Below are 15,723 nucleotides of genomic sequence, written 5' to 3' on the forward strand. Positions count from 1 at the left end.
ATGCCGAAAGCCAACAGGGAGCGCGGGCGCCCCAATGACGGTCCCCAGAGGAGGTGTCCTTACCCTCCTCAGAAGATGATGCACACAGCCAGAGACCAGTGGAGAGACCATCACCTACCGGCAGCTTGAGGTGGAGCCCGGATCCCGAGGTGTCCCTCCGACAGACCGTGGTGTATCTGGAGTCTCACGCCCGAGAAAGACGTCGGAACTAGGAAGGACACGATTGCGATGGATCTGGTGGAGCCAGAGGACATCTACCTGCAGATCGGTGAGGCACCCTCTTCTTACCTCTTTCAGGATCCTGTTGCAGCCTACGTGGACGAGGAACCAGGCGGGGCCTTGTTCAGCGCGAAGAGCAGTGATGCACTTCCAGCGCTGCTGGACGTGATATCATCTTTGCGCCGGACATGTGCCAGCCTGTGGACCTCGCGAGATCGTCTATCAGTAATGATGTCATCAAGTTGGTGCCTGTTAAAGCTGTGGGACCTCGGCCGGAACCTCCGGTGGTGAGTGCTGTACTGTCCCCTGCTGACTCTCAACTATACTTGCCCCAACAAAGAAGAAGGGTTCGCCGGACCCTTGAGTGTCCTGATGCTGTCACTATAACACCCCCATGGGGCCATGGTAAGCCCAAGACATTGGGAAGGACGATGCAGGCACGTGGTCTTATTCTCTATGAATATTTATTGTGCCAGTGAAAACAACATTCTGGCAGGACAGAGCTGCCTTTTTCAAGGTGAGGGCTATGTAATAATGGTACCAATACTCCTATTTATACCCCTAGTGTACTCACACCTCCGTGCTCAAATCTGCCTCTCTCCAGGACGCCGACGCCAATGTGATGACGACAGCGCAATGTTTCGTGATGACGTCAGATGTCAGAGGGGGGCAGGCCCCAGGCAGAGAAGACTCACCGGACGGAGTTGTTATTGTTTGTCCATTGCCATGGGAACCCGGTAGGGGCGGGGAGGGGGTGAGAACCCTCACATGACATCTGAAGTGTGAGAAATCTAGTAAACACCAAACAATAAAGTGTATTACTTGAGGGTTCTATAAAGATCAGAGAATTATAAATGACGTTGCAAAAGGGCATTCCTTGGAAACATAGTGTTACCATATGTCTCCATTTTAAATTTATGGAGTGAATAGACAGAATTGGATTTGAATTCTGTATTGCTCCTAGAGTATGCTAACTCTTAACGGGGATAAATTGTAAAAATCAGCTTCAATATTACTCAGTAAAATATAAAGGTGCCAAATTGGAAATAAGCTGTCTAAAGAAAGGAGGCAACATCAATTTCTATATTTAGTCCTGTCGGTGCCAAAGTCTGAAGGGTGAAAATCCAGAAAGATTTGCATTGGGAAATCCTTTTAATAATGTCTCCCTCCTCCAGTTTGGGGTCACTTTCTCTATTCCAAAGAATTTGAGACATGCAGGATTACAATGGTGTTTGTTATTAAAATAATTGGACAAAGTATGTGTTTCAAGGCCTTGTATGATGTTTCTTACATGCTCGCTCAATCTCACTTTTAGTTTCCTGATAGTTCTCCCCACGTATTATAATTTACAGCTACACTCTAATAAGTATACCACTCCTTTGGTCTGACAGGGAATATTTGCATTAATGGTATATTTCGTAAGGGTATTAGAGGAACTATATTCTTTAATTTTGGAATCTTGTTTTTAATTGTTTTTACAAGCACTGCAGTTAGGACACCTGTAGAATCCTTATCCTTCCTTTCGTAACCAGCAGTCTTCTCTCTGGATGTCTAAATTACTAGACACCAGTTTCTGTTTTAAATTTGGTGCTCAATAGAAGATCACCTCAGGTTTTTTCTTTATTGATTGAGCTGAGCCGATCAAATGTTTATATGAATCTAAGGGTGGTGCTTGGTTCTTATATTGTACTGTACTCCACATTAAGCTGATTGATTACATAATTGGTGTTTCTATGTGGAGCCACGTAGTTACTTAAAAAGAATGCTGTGTGTGTGTGTGTGTGTGTGTGTGTGTGTGTGTACATACATAAAAGAGAACAACATTTAATTAAAGATACATTATACAAATGGATTAAGTTAAAATACAATCTTAAAAATCTTAAACAAGTTATACGATTAGTGAGAATCAACTGGGTTTGTTAGTTATTATGCAAATCGCATTGATCAATGTCTAGTGAATACATTAGCAAGATGTATTATATTACCTGGTTCTCAATGTTAATCTATTCCATTAGCGCAGCCTGGGATGAGTAACATACAAAACATCCCAAACAGTTCTGCAGGAACATAACCAACGATTGCCTCCCCTAATTTATAATAAGTAGCAAGGTCAATGTTTTAACTGCTGTGTGCACTATAAATAGCTTGAGTAAGGTTACACATTTATACATTTCAGAGAGCATTAAATCATCAATTTGTAGACATTAAATTAACAAGTTGCTTTAGCTTTGCAACCTATTAAATACAGTAACATCTATCTTTATACCTTTGAGAATATTGGCTATATTCTGGATTAAAAGCATTTATAAGTTTTAAAACGCATTAAAACATCACTTAGTAGATATTAATTGACAAGTTGCTTTACATCTCACTAAATAACAACTGTCTACACAACTGTGATGATATAGATTGTATTAAAGTAAAAAAAAATGTTAGTTAGGCGAACAGAATCTAGCATTCAACAAATTTGCCTCACCATTAATTTTGTCCTCAATTTGACAATTCTATAAAGATCAGAGAAGCATAAATTATGTTGCAATAGGGCATTCCTTGGAAACATAGTATTACCATATGCCTTCATATACATTTATGGAATGAAAAGACAGAATTAATAGGCAGAATTTGCATAATATATTGTCTAGTCTCCTGAATATTTCCATATATCGATGTGTGCTTTCACAATCACTCATGTATTCAAGTTCTTAAGTACAGGTGCGCCGACGAGTATTCTAAAACTCTGGGGCTTTCACCAACAAGATCCAGGTACATGCTGCCAGGTCGAGCTCACCACAAACGAGGCGGGACCGCGGTGCTGAGGTGGGAAAGGATATAACGCCAGCCACGAGGGCACGTCTTGAGAGTAGAATGGTCTGGGTGTCCGAGTCGGGGCAGGAGAGGTACGGATGGTAGTGGGTGCTGTTAGCCAAGTCTGGGGTTAGAGAGAGAGACGTAATTGTTTTACCGTTTGCCGAGTTCGGGGTGCCAGAGGTGCGGAGAGTCGTATTGCCGTATGCCAAGTTCAGGGTGCCAGAGGTGCGGAGAGTCGTATTGCCGTATGCCAAGTTCAGGGTGCCAGAGGTACGGAGAGTCGAAGAGGAAGCCGGTTCAGTGCACGGGGAAGACTGCAAGACAAGACAGGACTATGGAGGCAGAGAGTAATGAGAACAACTGGTTCTATGCTCAGCCGACGAGTTAGTGACACCGCAGGGTATATATAGGTGAGAAGGTCCAATGGCAGGGTAGCAAGGTGGGGGGGGGTGTGGATTGGCCAGGCTGCAACAGGGATAGGTCCAGAAGGGCTCCCAGGGGAGGAGCAATAGAGCCCAGTAGTAAGGCTACATTTGATTGCAGTAATGGATCGGGATACTGTGCCTTTAAGAGGCTGGTGCGCCTCCGTGTGGCTGCGCTTGCGGGCGCGTGACCGGACATGCCCGCAGGATCGGCCCTAGAAGAGAAACACCGGCGTGCGCGCGCGTGCCCAAGAAGTGCAGGAATCGGCGTCCTGGAGGGAGGCTGCTTGCGTGGCGCGGGAGGACCCGGCGGAGCTGCGGGTGAGTGGGGAGCACGCCGAGAGCGACGTGACTCCCAGGCTGTTACACATGCTGGGTACATGCTGCAACATTTCAGTGACATTTCTGCAGAGACTAATGGCCCATCGGATTAACACAGCAGAGGTCCCTGGCAGTCCAGGGACCCCCGCTGTTAATCCGATGGGCCATTAGTCTGTCTGCAGAAATGTCACTGAAATGTTGCAGCATGTAGGTGGTTCTTATTGGTGATTGCCCCAGATTTGTTTTAGAATACTTGTCGGCACTACAGTAATATACAGCTTAATTAAACCTTTGGGATATATCCCCTAATGAAACAATAACAATCGTACAGGTTTGTGGGTTGACGATTGAGATATAAAAAGTACCTCATCACATTAGATATTTGGTCAATCCTTTGATCCAGAGCTACATAAACCTGACTGATATTTGCTATCTGCATAAGGTATGTTATTTCATGTTATGAGATGTTTTATGCTATCATTTGCTTGGTTACTAGTACTGTACTACATTTTTCAGAATCACAATTGCACTATTTGCAGTGGTCCAAGTTGATCATATTAAGAGGTACGAAGTTCCACTACATTTATTAAAAATAAACTCTAAGAAAATCCATATCCAGAAAACCATTGATTTTTAATTTATAAATAACTTTTTAAAGAAAACAGGTGTTTATTTTAGAAAAAAGCTTCTCTTGCTTCCTATTTTTATGGCATAAATCTTGTTTTAATCTTTATAACATACAGTCCAGAGAGCTTTACCCCAATGTTTAGTATTATTTTTTTTTATATCTGGCACAATATTATTACCTTTTGAAGTCAACTCAAACATTATATATATATGATCTGGTTGTGAGAAGTGATATATATATATATATATATATATATATATATATATACACATATATACACACATTGGGGAAACCAGCCAAAAACTACAATCTGTACTTCATCACGAAGAAGGAAGATACTGCTCACCTGTGGGACATCACTTCTCACAACCAGATCATTCCATAAATGATTTAAAAATCAAAATCCTCAATGGAATGTTTAAAAGCATCCAAGAACGGAAAACATTTGAACTCAGAATGATAAGACTCTTTGACACCAAAACCAAAGGACTTAATGCGGACATGGGTTTTCTCACACCCTATCAAAATTGTTTGTAATCATCCTGCTTGCCTCAATTCTTAACCACACTTTCTCTCCCCCCCCCCAGCATCCCTTCCCCTCCCCACCTTTCTTTGACACTGTCCCCTGGCTTCAAACACCCCACCTTATCTACAGTAAATATCTGGGTTTTTTCCCCTCTCGCTACACTGTTTTAGCCATAGATTCCTTTGTATATCAGTATTGCTTGACCTGAAGAAGAGAGGATAACTCTCGAAAGCTTGTCCTATGACATAAATTGTTAGTCCAATAAAAAAGGTATCACCTAATACTGAAGAACTCATTATATATATATATATATATATATATATATATATATATATATATATATATATATATATATATATATATATATATATGGAAAAAGTAAAAGACAGCGCCTGTCTCAGCCCACACCCAAATTGCTGCAACCCTGATCCAGCAAAGCAAGATGACACACCCAGCACAGATGCCTAATGGCAATGGGAAGTGATATAATAATGGTGGTTAGGAACAAGTAATTGTATATTAAAAACTCATGTGATGAGTAAAAAATGTAACAACATTTGTATAAAAATTAGAAAAAAAAGTGTGTGACACAAAATAAAAAATGATTGAAAAATTAAAAAAATCACAATGAAATGAATGTATTGTCATATGGAACAAGAAAAAATAAAAAATTAAATAAAAATGTAAACATTTATATGAAAAATGCATAAAAATAGAATGAAAAAATCAAAAAATCACAACCATATAATGAATACATAAATACTTGAGTCCATATGAGTCCTTGTGCATGAAAAATAGATGGTCCGGCCAGCTTCTTCTTGGGCTCACCAACTTCCCAACGATACCTAATAGAAAAGATAAAGAAAAAGCGCCCGATCCTTGTATAAAATCAGATATAAAAGGTTTCATTTTCCATGGACAGACAAATGTACACTCACACTTTATCAATAAAATAAAGGCATGTTATGGGATGCATCCCCTGATGAAATCCGCTGAGGCGGATGAAACGCGTAGGGTCACGTAGGGTCATAGGAACTACGGTGGTCGAGCAGTCCAGACACCAGAGTGAGGACGTCAGTGAAGGATTCCCCTGGTCCCTGATTGGTGAGAGGTTAATGGCGGCCGTACTGACCAGAGGCTTTCCGGTTTGAAGGAGAAAGATCTTTTCGGTGATTACAGCAGCAGCAACATCCATTTGCAGTGATTGCAACCGCATTCAAACGGAGGACGGCTGTGAAGTCTCACGTCTATCTGGTGCATGGGCTGGTCCCATAACATGCCTATATTTTATTGATAAAGTGTGAGTGTACATTTGTCTGTCCATGGAAAATTAAACCTTTTATATCTGATTTTATACAAGGATCGGGCGCTTTTTCTTTATCTTTTCTAATATATATATATATATATATATATATATATATATATATATATATCAAAAACAAGGAACAAAGAGTAGCGCTATAAGTGTGATAAGTGAGTTCTAATGTGATGGTGAATAGGGCTAAATTACTAAATAATCAAATAGTGCTTATATAATATTACTAAATAAAAATTAAAGCAATAAGAAAATTAGAATAATAAAACCATATAACGTGAATATCAGAGAACAAACCAGTCCAAATGATGGAAACAGATGAGAAAAAAAGTCCAGATACAGAGATTAATTGTCAGTCACAATGTGGAGTAGGCTGCTCCTTGGTTGATCTAGCCAGAACAGAAGAATCTAAAAAGCAAAGACAAAAAGAAGCGCCAGCTCCATGGCATAATATTGTTTGTAAAATTGACAATTTATTAAAAAGCAGAAAGTGGCCGCCAGGAATTGCACTCACTTCAAATAGTGAAAAAGCATTCAAGGGAGACAATCTGTAAACTGAGACTGTAGGAGGGTAGAAAGCCAGATATTGCTGTAGATATACACAAGAGGTAAATGAGGATACTTATCTGTGGCTGGATGGAAGATGGTAGTCAGTGAAAGCAGATGGGGTGGTGGTGTTAGGCAGGTAGCTGAAACACCATCCGGTGTAGTAGGAAGATATCCAGTTGTCAGCTACTTCACTCCATGTGCCTGACGTGAAATCATAGTCCCAGCATTCAGACCTTAGAGCACCCAACTCCGCAATAACAACTCTGTTTTGCCCGGAAGTATCCTCTACCTTTCTTCGTGTGTAATAGGAAATTGGCAGACCTCGACACAGCTTCAACCTGCGTGATGACGTCAGTGCGTCACTATGTCACAACGTCCTGACTTGTTTCGTCAGACAGGCACAATATTACTACCTTTTGAAGTCAACTCAAACATTTATTTTATATATATTGTGACAAATGCCCCTCTTTTGTAGCGCTGACGTCTGTCTGGGTTCTTCCCGACACAGTCTTCTAGGGTTATTTATACAAAAACAGGATCATGCAAAGTATTATGCTGCTTAACTCAGGCTTCTGCCTGCTTTATTTTCATCCAAGTAAGGGACTGCAGCTTTAACATGTGTAGGCAAGAGGCACTCACATATTTACATTCAGCGGTTTACTCATATCAGTGTTATAGTATTTCCCACACTGTTATTTCAAGTAACAAGAAACCAAATTATATAAACAAAATCCTATCCCTTTCAGGGATCTAACTACACATCATAATCAGCCTCTAACTGCTGCTGGGCCAACTAACCTGGTTCCCCAGTTTAAAACAATGCCCTCTTATTTAGGGTCACCAGATAAAGCATACAGTCTATTAGATACGGCAGTAAACATGTGTTTGTCTTATCTGTTCGTGGTGGGAACTCGGTCCCAAGTGTCCAGGCAAATCCTCTGGTACTGTGATACTTGAAGGGGCCGTCCACCCCGAACTGGATGCAGGGGAGCAACGACACCCCCAGCCCCCAGGCTCTAAGGAGAGAGACTGAAATGCAAACCTCTCTGCTCTAAATACCTGTGCTAGTGATTAGGAGAGCAGGTGAGGGAGAACTAGACCCATTGTAATCTGTGGTCTGGATTTTCCATCCACCAGCCTGAGTTAATGTGAAGCTGTGGAATGGATCATTCCACTTTCTGACCTAAAACGGGGCAGAAAGCTGCCTAACATCTTTGGACTATGTCACAATATATATATATATATATATATATATATATATATATATATATATATATATATATATATATATATATATATATTACATCATTAACTTATGCTCTAGCTTGACTTTCAAATTTCATTATCTCCTTTCAAGTCCTGAAGGGAACTTAGGCGATATGAAATCAGAGAGCAACCTCTCTATTGATCAAACGGTATTATTTCACAGTTATAGTGCTTTAAAATATAAAATGTGCACTTTTAAGTGGATATAAACAATGTACATATCAGCTCATTCAACAAGGAGCTTCTACCACAGATGCTCTGGTTCCATTCCTCACAACAGGTTTCACTACTTCACTTTCTCTGCATATTCCATGTCTCCCACTACACCAGAACGGACGTGTACAGAGGATTGGTCACTGCAGTCCCTTTTAGTATCCACATGAGTGCACATTTTATTTTTAAAATCAAACTGCTTGATCAATAGATAGGTTGCTCTCTGATTTTATATCTCTTAAGCACAAGAGAAAACATTGGGAAATAAGGCTGCATGATGAGGACGTAAGTGGGAAAGCTAACCTGAGAGGTTCCAGAAGTCCCTAAGCCACGAGGAGCAGTGCAGAATACACGATAAATGCTTATCATTAGGTTCTATATTGTATTTTTATTTCATTTTTAAAGCTCTTTGAAGTGTGAGTTAGAGCTCTCTGGATATTTTTTATATATCATTGTTCATTAGCAACAATGATGTATGAACTGTTTGCAACAGTTTAAAAATTGCAATTTATTTTGCGGAGGGGGGTAGGGGGACATGTGGGGTCATATGACCTAATGTGCAATGTAACATTTGTCATATGAACTGCACTGGTTAAAAGAAAATAAAAAATAAAAAAGGGTCACATTTGTATATTTTTTATAGGGAGATATTCTAACCCTTTTTCTATTTAAATTTTTTTTTTGGAAATGGCAAAAAAACAAACATTTGTGAACTAAAAAGCCTACTGTTCACACTTCTCCAATTAGCAATTTACATTTACAAAGTGTTTGCTTCACTGACAAAAGAAATACTTTGAAAATACATTTCTTTCTACCAGCAAATACTGTATTGGTCTGAATATAGTGCTATGTTTTTTCCTAAAAATGTCCTTCCGAAAACTGTTCTCGTATTATATGCGCAGCCTAACACCTTTTATTTTTAATGTAGAACACCTTCAAAACTTTAGGGACGTATTATGTGCGAATCCGGACTATATTCGGGCCAATACGGTATATTTCTGCCATATTATCTATAATGTTGATTTTTGAATGATGAAAGAAACATTAGGATAATCTTTTTTTAATGGTACAATATAGGTTTGATCAAAGTTTAGCTGATGATATAAGTATGTGTGAAACTGTAGCCACTGTAAGAGCAAACAAATCCTAAATTCTGCCATTAAAATGTGTGAATGTTGATTAGTCTAAATAGTATAAGGAAAAAATGTTCTGGAGGTTTTTCAAACAAGAAAATATAAATAGGGATGCTCAGTGCAACAATATACCAGGTGTAAGTAAACTAATGCCACAACATTAGTAACATTCCTCATAATGTAATATATTATTCTATAATTAGTTGATTTTATGGCTAGGCAGATGAGTATTGTCTTAAAAATTATAGACAAAATGTCTATATGCCCATAGATAACAGAGCATTTATTTAAAGTATTTTTTGTCATTACTCTTCTAAGTGAGAATTTTCACAGAATCCTAAAATCTACAAGTTTTTATGATGTCTAAGCAAGAGTATATAAGGCGTTAAAAGAATATCATGATTTTTTAGAAATATGACATTAGGATATTAGTAGGGTTAGGATTAGGGAACCCTTGGGAGATATGGCTCCACTATAGAATGTACTCTGTTTGATATACAAATATATCAATATCCACTTACTGTATATTCTGTGAGTGTCACAGATTAGCAGTCAGTTTCATCGATTTTTAGTGTTGGTAAACTCAAAGGAGCAAACTCATTAAAGTGCAATAATGGCGTTTGTGTGTGAAAAACAGTCAATATTGTACTAAAACACATCTTGCTGTGTATTCATTAAATAGTCTTTGCATATCTAAACTGTGTGTGAAAAGTGTCATTTAATGTACACAGTAAATATTTATAGTTTTAAAGTAGCAGATGGTTACTTATAATATAGATTGTGACCTATAATTGTGGACTATGAAGATAGGATATGTGTAAGATCGAATTCAGTTATTACATTCTAGATTTATTAATAAAATACATATGTCAAACTAATGACACAAACGGTTTTATATCTATATATATATATATATATATATATCATACACAGTGTGTGTGTATATACACTAAACAACATACATACAGTAAAGTTATGTGAAAAATACTATAAATTATATATATTTTTAAAGATTAATTAAATATTTATTTCTGTGCAAAATATAGTCAAGTGGAGCTCCACACACACACACACACACACACTGGAGCTCCACTTGACTATATTTTGCACAGAAATAAAAATGTATTAATCTTTAAAAGTATATATAATTTATAGTATTTTTCACATAACTTTACTGTATGTATGTTGTTTAGTGTCATAGGAATTTCTAAATGCTTGTTCATTATTTACAGGAACAATCTTAATTACATTATTTTAGAGTCTGTTGAAAATAACTCTCATGGGCACCTATTCAATATGGGGGATGCTATCTTCTGGATGTCAGGGAAGATTATAGATCTATTCTTTATCATATTGATTAGAAGTCCTAGTTATATATTAAAGTGTGATAGTGCTGATGAGGCACTCCTGTACCCAAACTCCCATTGACTTGAATGGGAATTTCTTTACTGAAGTGCCTGATCTGCATTATTGCTCTTTGAATAACCCTCCAAGAGTCAATAAAACGTCTAGATTGCAAATAATACCCAACCCCCCTAGATTTAGTATAACGCATAACCTCAGATAACTATATGTTCTCCCCACAGGTCTTGAAATTTATGACTATTTTGACTAAGTTTTTTTTTTTTTTTAGATGGAGAGGCAGAATGGTTTGGGAAAATATAACCTCCTCAGTGTCTGAATTCATCCTTCTAGGGCTGTCAAGTCACCCAAAAACACAAGTTGCTCTTTTTGTGATTTTCTTTGTCATCTACTTGATAATCTTACTTGGAAATTCGCTAATCATTGTGTTGACCATAACAGATACCAGCTTGCAGACACCTATGTACTTTTTCCTAACCAACCTCTCTTTCCTGGATATTTGTTATTCATCAACAACTGTCCCTAGGATGCTGAAAGACTTGCTGTCAGTGAAGAAAACCATTTCATTTGTAGACTGTGCAGCACAAATGTACATTTCACTCTCGTTGGGGGTAACTGAATGTATTCTGCTTGCTATAATGTCTTATGATCGATATATAGCTATATGTTATCCATTACATTACACCACAATTATGAACAGATCTGGCTGTATGAGGATAGCTGTTGGTACTTGGGTATCTGGATTCTTTATCTCTATTTTACATGTTGCATTTACTTTGAATCTACCTCTGTGTGGACACAATGTAATTAACCATTTTTTATGTGAAGTGCCAGGAATTCTGTCACTAGGGTGTACAGACACTTTCATAAATGAAATTGTTATCTTTACTCTTGGTGTGATAGTACTAATGATACCAGTCTCTTTTATTTTTATATCGTATTGCCGGATCATTGTAATCCTTTTAAAAATGACCTCTTCTGGAAGGAAAAAAGCATTTTCCACTTGTGTATCTCATATGATGGTTGTGACTTTATTCTATAGCACTGCTATGTCTATGTATATGAAACCCCGGTCAAATTATTCACCAGAAAGAGACAAAATGGTTGCAATTTTTTATACCATAATAACACCAATGTTGAATCCCCTAATCTATACACTTAGGAACAGGGAGGTTAATTCGGCTTTGAAAAAAGTCTGTATTAAGAACGTATTCTTTTTTCAGATGTAATATTTAGCATTATACAAACAGATTACATAGAGATTGCTGCATTTTTATAAATAACTCACTGCTGGCCAACTTTCATGTTTTGGAATTCTAGTAACATTTGTTTGTCATCTAATAAAAGCAAATAGATTCAAGGTTAAATACGGTAGAATTGTTATACATAAATGATCATTATCATTTATTTGTAAGGCGCCAACATGTTCCGCAATGGGGTAAAATGAGAATACAGAGATTTGATAATTGCATAACCAGAGTTACATGCAAATACAAATAAGGATAAACATGCACAAACAGATACAGAGAAATCATGAGGGCTCTGCTCCTGAGAGCTTACAATCTAGAGGGAATGAGGAGCAATGTTGAAACAAAAGGTAAAGTGGCTGCTCATTGTGTCATGGGTTATACATCAGGTTGGGGTATGGTTCATTTTTCTAGAGATGATCCGAGAGGATCTAAAGTTCCCCAAATGCTGCACTCAATACATAACGGAAAAAATGATAGGACTCTCATAGTCCTTCAGATAGGTATTCTGACAGATCTATAAAGATTGCCTAATTGGATCAGCAATATAAAAACCCCAAATAATACAATTTTAATTACATCCCAAAATATTAATACACAATTAAATTAAATATATACAATAGAAACTCTTAAAATCTTCATAGTGATGTGGCGAACAAACACCCTCAGTGGTAGCTTGCTTATACATACATACATATATAATATATCTGGCAATATGTCCATGCCCATAAGTAGCGTATTTGTAAGTATATGTATTCATAATTCAAGCCCAACCAACTCAGCGATTTAGCCAGTATCACAGATTGCTTTGATACAGTTTCCATTGTTGTATTGATACTATTATCACTGACTGTCATTAGTTATAGGGACTCCCAGTACTTGTTGAGAGCGATGTTGGAGCTCTGCTACTTGCAAGCAAGTAGCGTTCATATGATAGCTCAGCTGTGAGGGAATCCCCATCTTAATTGTGCATTTCAACCTTGTACACTATCCCTGCTCCCACGGTTTGCTTAAATGGCAGTAACACACAGTGCTATATATATTATGTGTGTGTTGACGCTCCTCTAGTTGCTTATATTTGTGACCATACTTTGCAAGACAGGTCTTGAACTTGATATACATTACATCAGGCAGGAGGCTCACTTAGCGATTAACGCAATATTGTTCGGCACCTAGCGATTTCTGTGCAATTAAATAGCGCTGTTGTTTGGGAATAATAACATCTGCTCAACGTGTTTTAATAATATTTTATTATTATTTTTATTTTTCACTTATTCACCTTGGTTTTTCACTATAGCTATGTTAGAAAATTAAAAATGTTTATTGTGTAAAAGAGAACAACATTTAATCAAAGTTTACATTGAACAAATGGATTAAGTTAAAATACAATCTTAAACAAGTTATATGTAGCCCTCTTTCCCCCACCCTAAGTGAGATTGAGGTGGGTAGGTGTATCTGACTACTTATCAGTGTGGTGCTGTACCTGTTTGGCAACCAGGAGGGCTGAGCTTCCGCCACAGGGAACCTGGGGTATATACCTACACTCGGCGCAGCGCCTCCACTGATGAGGGATCCCAATGTGGTGGGAGTGTGCCCTCACCAGAACAACCATACAGTAAATACACACAATGTGAATAAACAGTATTTACTGAGCATGAACGATAACTTCAATGAAACTCTCTTTGCATAACATCAATACATCATATGAATAACATTGCATCACCCTGAATGCATACCATCCCCTCACCCACATGTCCATCAACACATCCCCCTCAGTCCCTTTGATAATACTGTGCTTGGACACTTATCCCTTTAGTGTCCACAACAATAAAGAGAGTGTGAGAGATAGCGCTTCCCTGTGTTGGGGCCCGGTGGTGCACTTATTATACTACCTCCCTGATCAGTCCTGATCAGGAAAATCCTTGGAACTCAGCAACACCGCACAGTGATCCCACGCCACACTGCGCTGCTCTCTGCAGGAATGGATATACACGCTGACTCCACAGGGGAGGGATCCCCAGCCGGAATGATCCTTCACCACAGTCTCTGCTATTGGTTCAGACACTCTTCCTGCTACACGCTGTACTGACAGTCAGGCACTATCATGCAGCATTCCTCTTTCTCTCTGAGTATGGTGAAAGAGTCCCTGTCTTAAGGCAGTCCCTATCACATACAGTATCCTCTAGTGTCTCAGGGGACTAACTGGGCCCTGGGGTATACCTCTACCCTAGCCCCTGCATGCAGAAAATCTCTTGCTGTAGATTCTGTCTGATCCCAGACTCTGGCAGCTTACCATGTGCACTTGGCACTGGTGATATTACACACACTGTGTAACTTGGAAAGCAACCCCCCCTTCTTCCTATGAGGGGCCGTTTCCCTGACACAGCCAAAGCAACTACTCTAGCTGCACTGCACACAACACTGTCTCTTCTTGTCAGAGCACACAGCACTGCAGCTGTGTCACTGACTAGACTTGCATTCACCTAAGGGTAGGGTCCCTACCTAAGGGGCCATCCCTATGAACTTACCCACTAACCTAGTGGGGAGCGGGGCCTGCCTGGGGGTAACCTGGCCTAGTGTAAGAAGCCACTTGCTCCTTACACACTTCCTCCCCCTTCCTTCTCCCAGCTCCAACTGACTAGCGTGGTCTCTGTGCAACATTGTATCCTTCTCCAACAGGAGAAGCTGCAAACTCTATTTGCTGGCTGGCTGCACGTGATGTGGGTGAAAGTGCAGTCCCCAGAGGCTGCTGGGAATTGTAGTCCACTCAGGACCTCTTTAGCATTGGGACCGCGTGCGCTATCTTTACTGCGCCTGTGCGAAGCTGTAATGGCCACCGCTATGCTCAATTGCGCCTGCGCGACCTTGGGGAGACCCTGCACTACAGAGCGCCCTCTCTGCCCCTTTGCGCTCACTATATTGGCCGCCACGTCACGTCAGCGCATGCGCGAGCCTCCGCGCGGACATAACAAAGATGGCGGCCACCGGGAGGACTCTTTGGGGACATGGCTACATTCTCCCCCTGGTGGAAATACCAACATCCCTGCTTGGAGGACAGCGTCACACAGCACAGAGTTATATAATAAAAATGCAGGGCATAGTATATACAACTTATCACAGGTGCTTTAACGTCAACAGTGCATAACTTAATCATAACAGTTATACCCGAGGCCAGCTGAGTGTTAGATGTTTGCTGAGACCAATTGTGGGGGGCCCCTAACTGATAATGTGGGGGTACCTCACTTTGACTTTTGTGAGCCTCCGCAAACTCATGGTCAGGTGCAACAGTCACTGGTTCCATACTACTTCCTCCCCCTGGTGGAAGGAATAGCACAGTGTCTGTTAGCCAGACCTTTACCCGGCCATCCGCGGCATGGATGCGGTAGGCCAGGAGGTCTTGACCTTTCCAGCGGTCCACCACATGGTGAATGGAGCACCAATTTTTGTTCTTAAAGGAGGCAACTTTCACTGGATCACTCACAACACAGTCCTTGTCCCTAAGCACTTGGGAGACTTCCACTGGGAAGCGAGCAAGTAGCAATGTCTCTGTACTCAAAGTCTCTGTTTCATCCTGCAGGGGGTAAAGGGTTGATACCTTACCACTGCATTGATTCACGGTGTCCAGCAGGTCATCAGGAACACTGACTGCTACCACCTCAGCTGCACTGGATATCAGGGTAGAGTTGAATTGTCCCTCCACTTGGCAGATGGCCG

General features: G+C 39.8%; 1 protein-coding gene across 2 annotated transcripts in view; it reads left to right on the forward strand.

Moving 5' to 3' along the window:
• The window catches only part of LOC142499287 (olfactory receptor 10A7-like), a 42,708-nt gene extending 29,467 nt beyond the window's left edge, over nt 1-13,241 (forward strand). For both annotated transcript variants that reach the window (XM_075608419.1, XM_075608418.1), the window contains one exon: nt 11,034-13,241. In XM_075608419.1, coding sequence (XP_075464534.1) covers nt 11,047-11,991 — 945 coding nt within the window. In that variant the 5' untranslated portion in view covers nt 11,034-11,046 and the 3' untranslated portion in view covers nt 11,992-13,241. The remainder of the gene's footprint in view (nt 1-11,033) is intronic.
• Nucleotides 13,242-15,723: the final 2,482 nt, after the last annotated feature.

The sequence above is a fragment of the Ascaphus truei genome, chromosome 7 (genome assembly GCF_040206685.1).
Source record: "Ascaphus truei isolate aAscTru1 chromosome 7, aAscTru1.hap1, whole genome shotgun sequence".
NCBI lineage: Eukaryota > Metazoa > Chordata > Amphibia > Anura > Ascaphidae > Ascaphus > Ascaphus truei.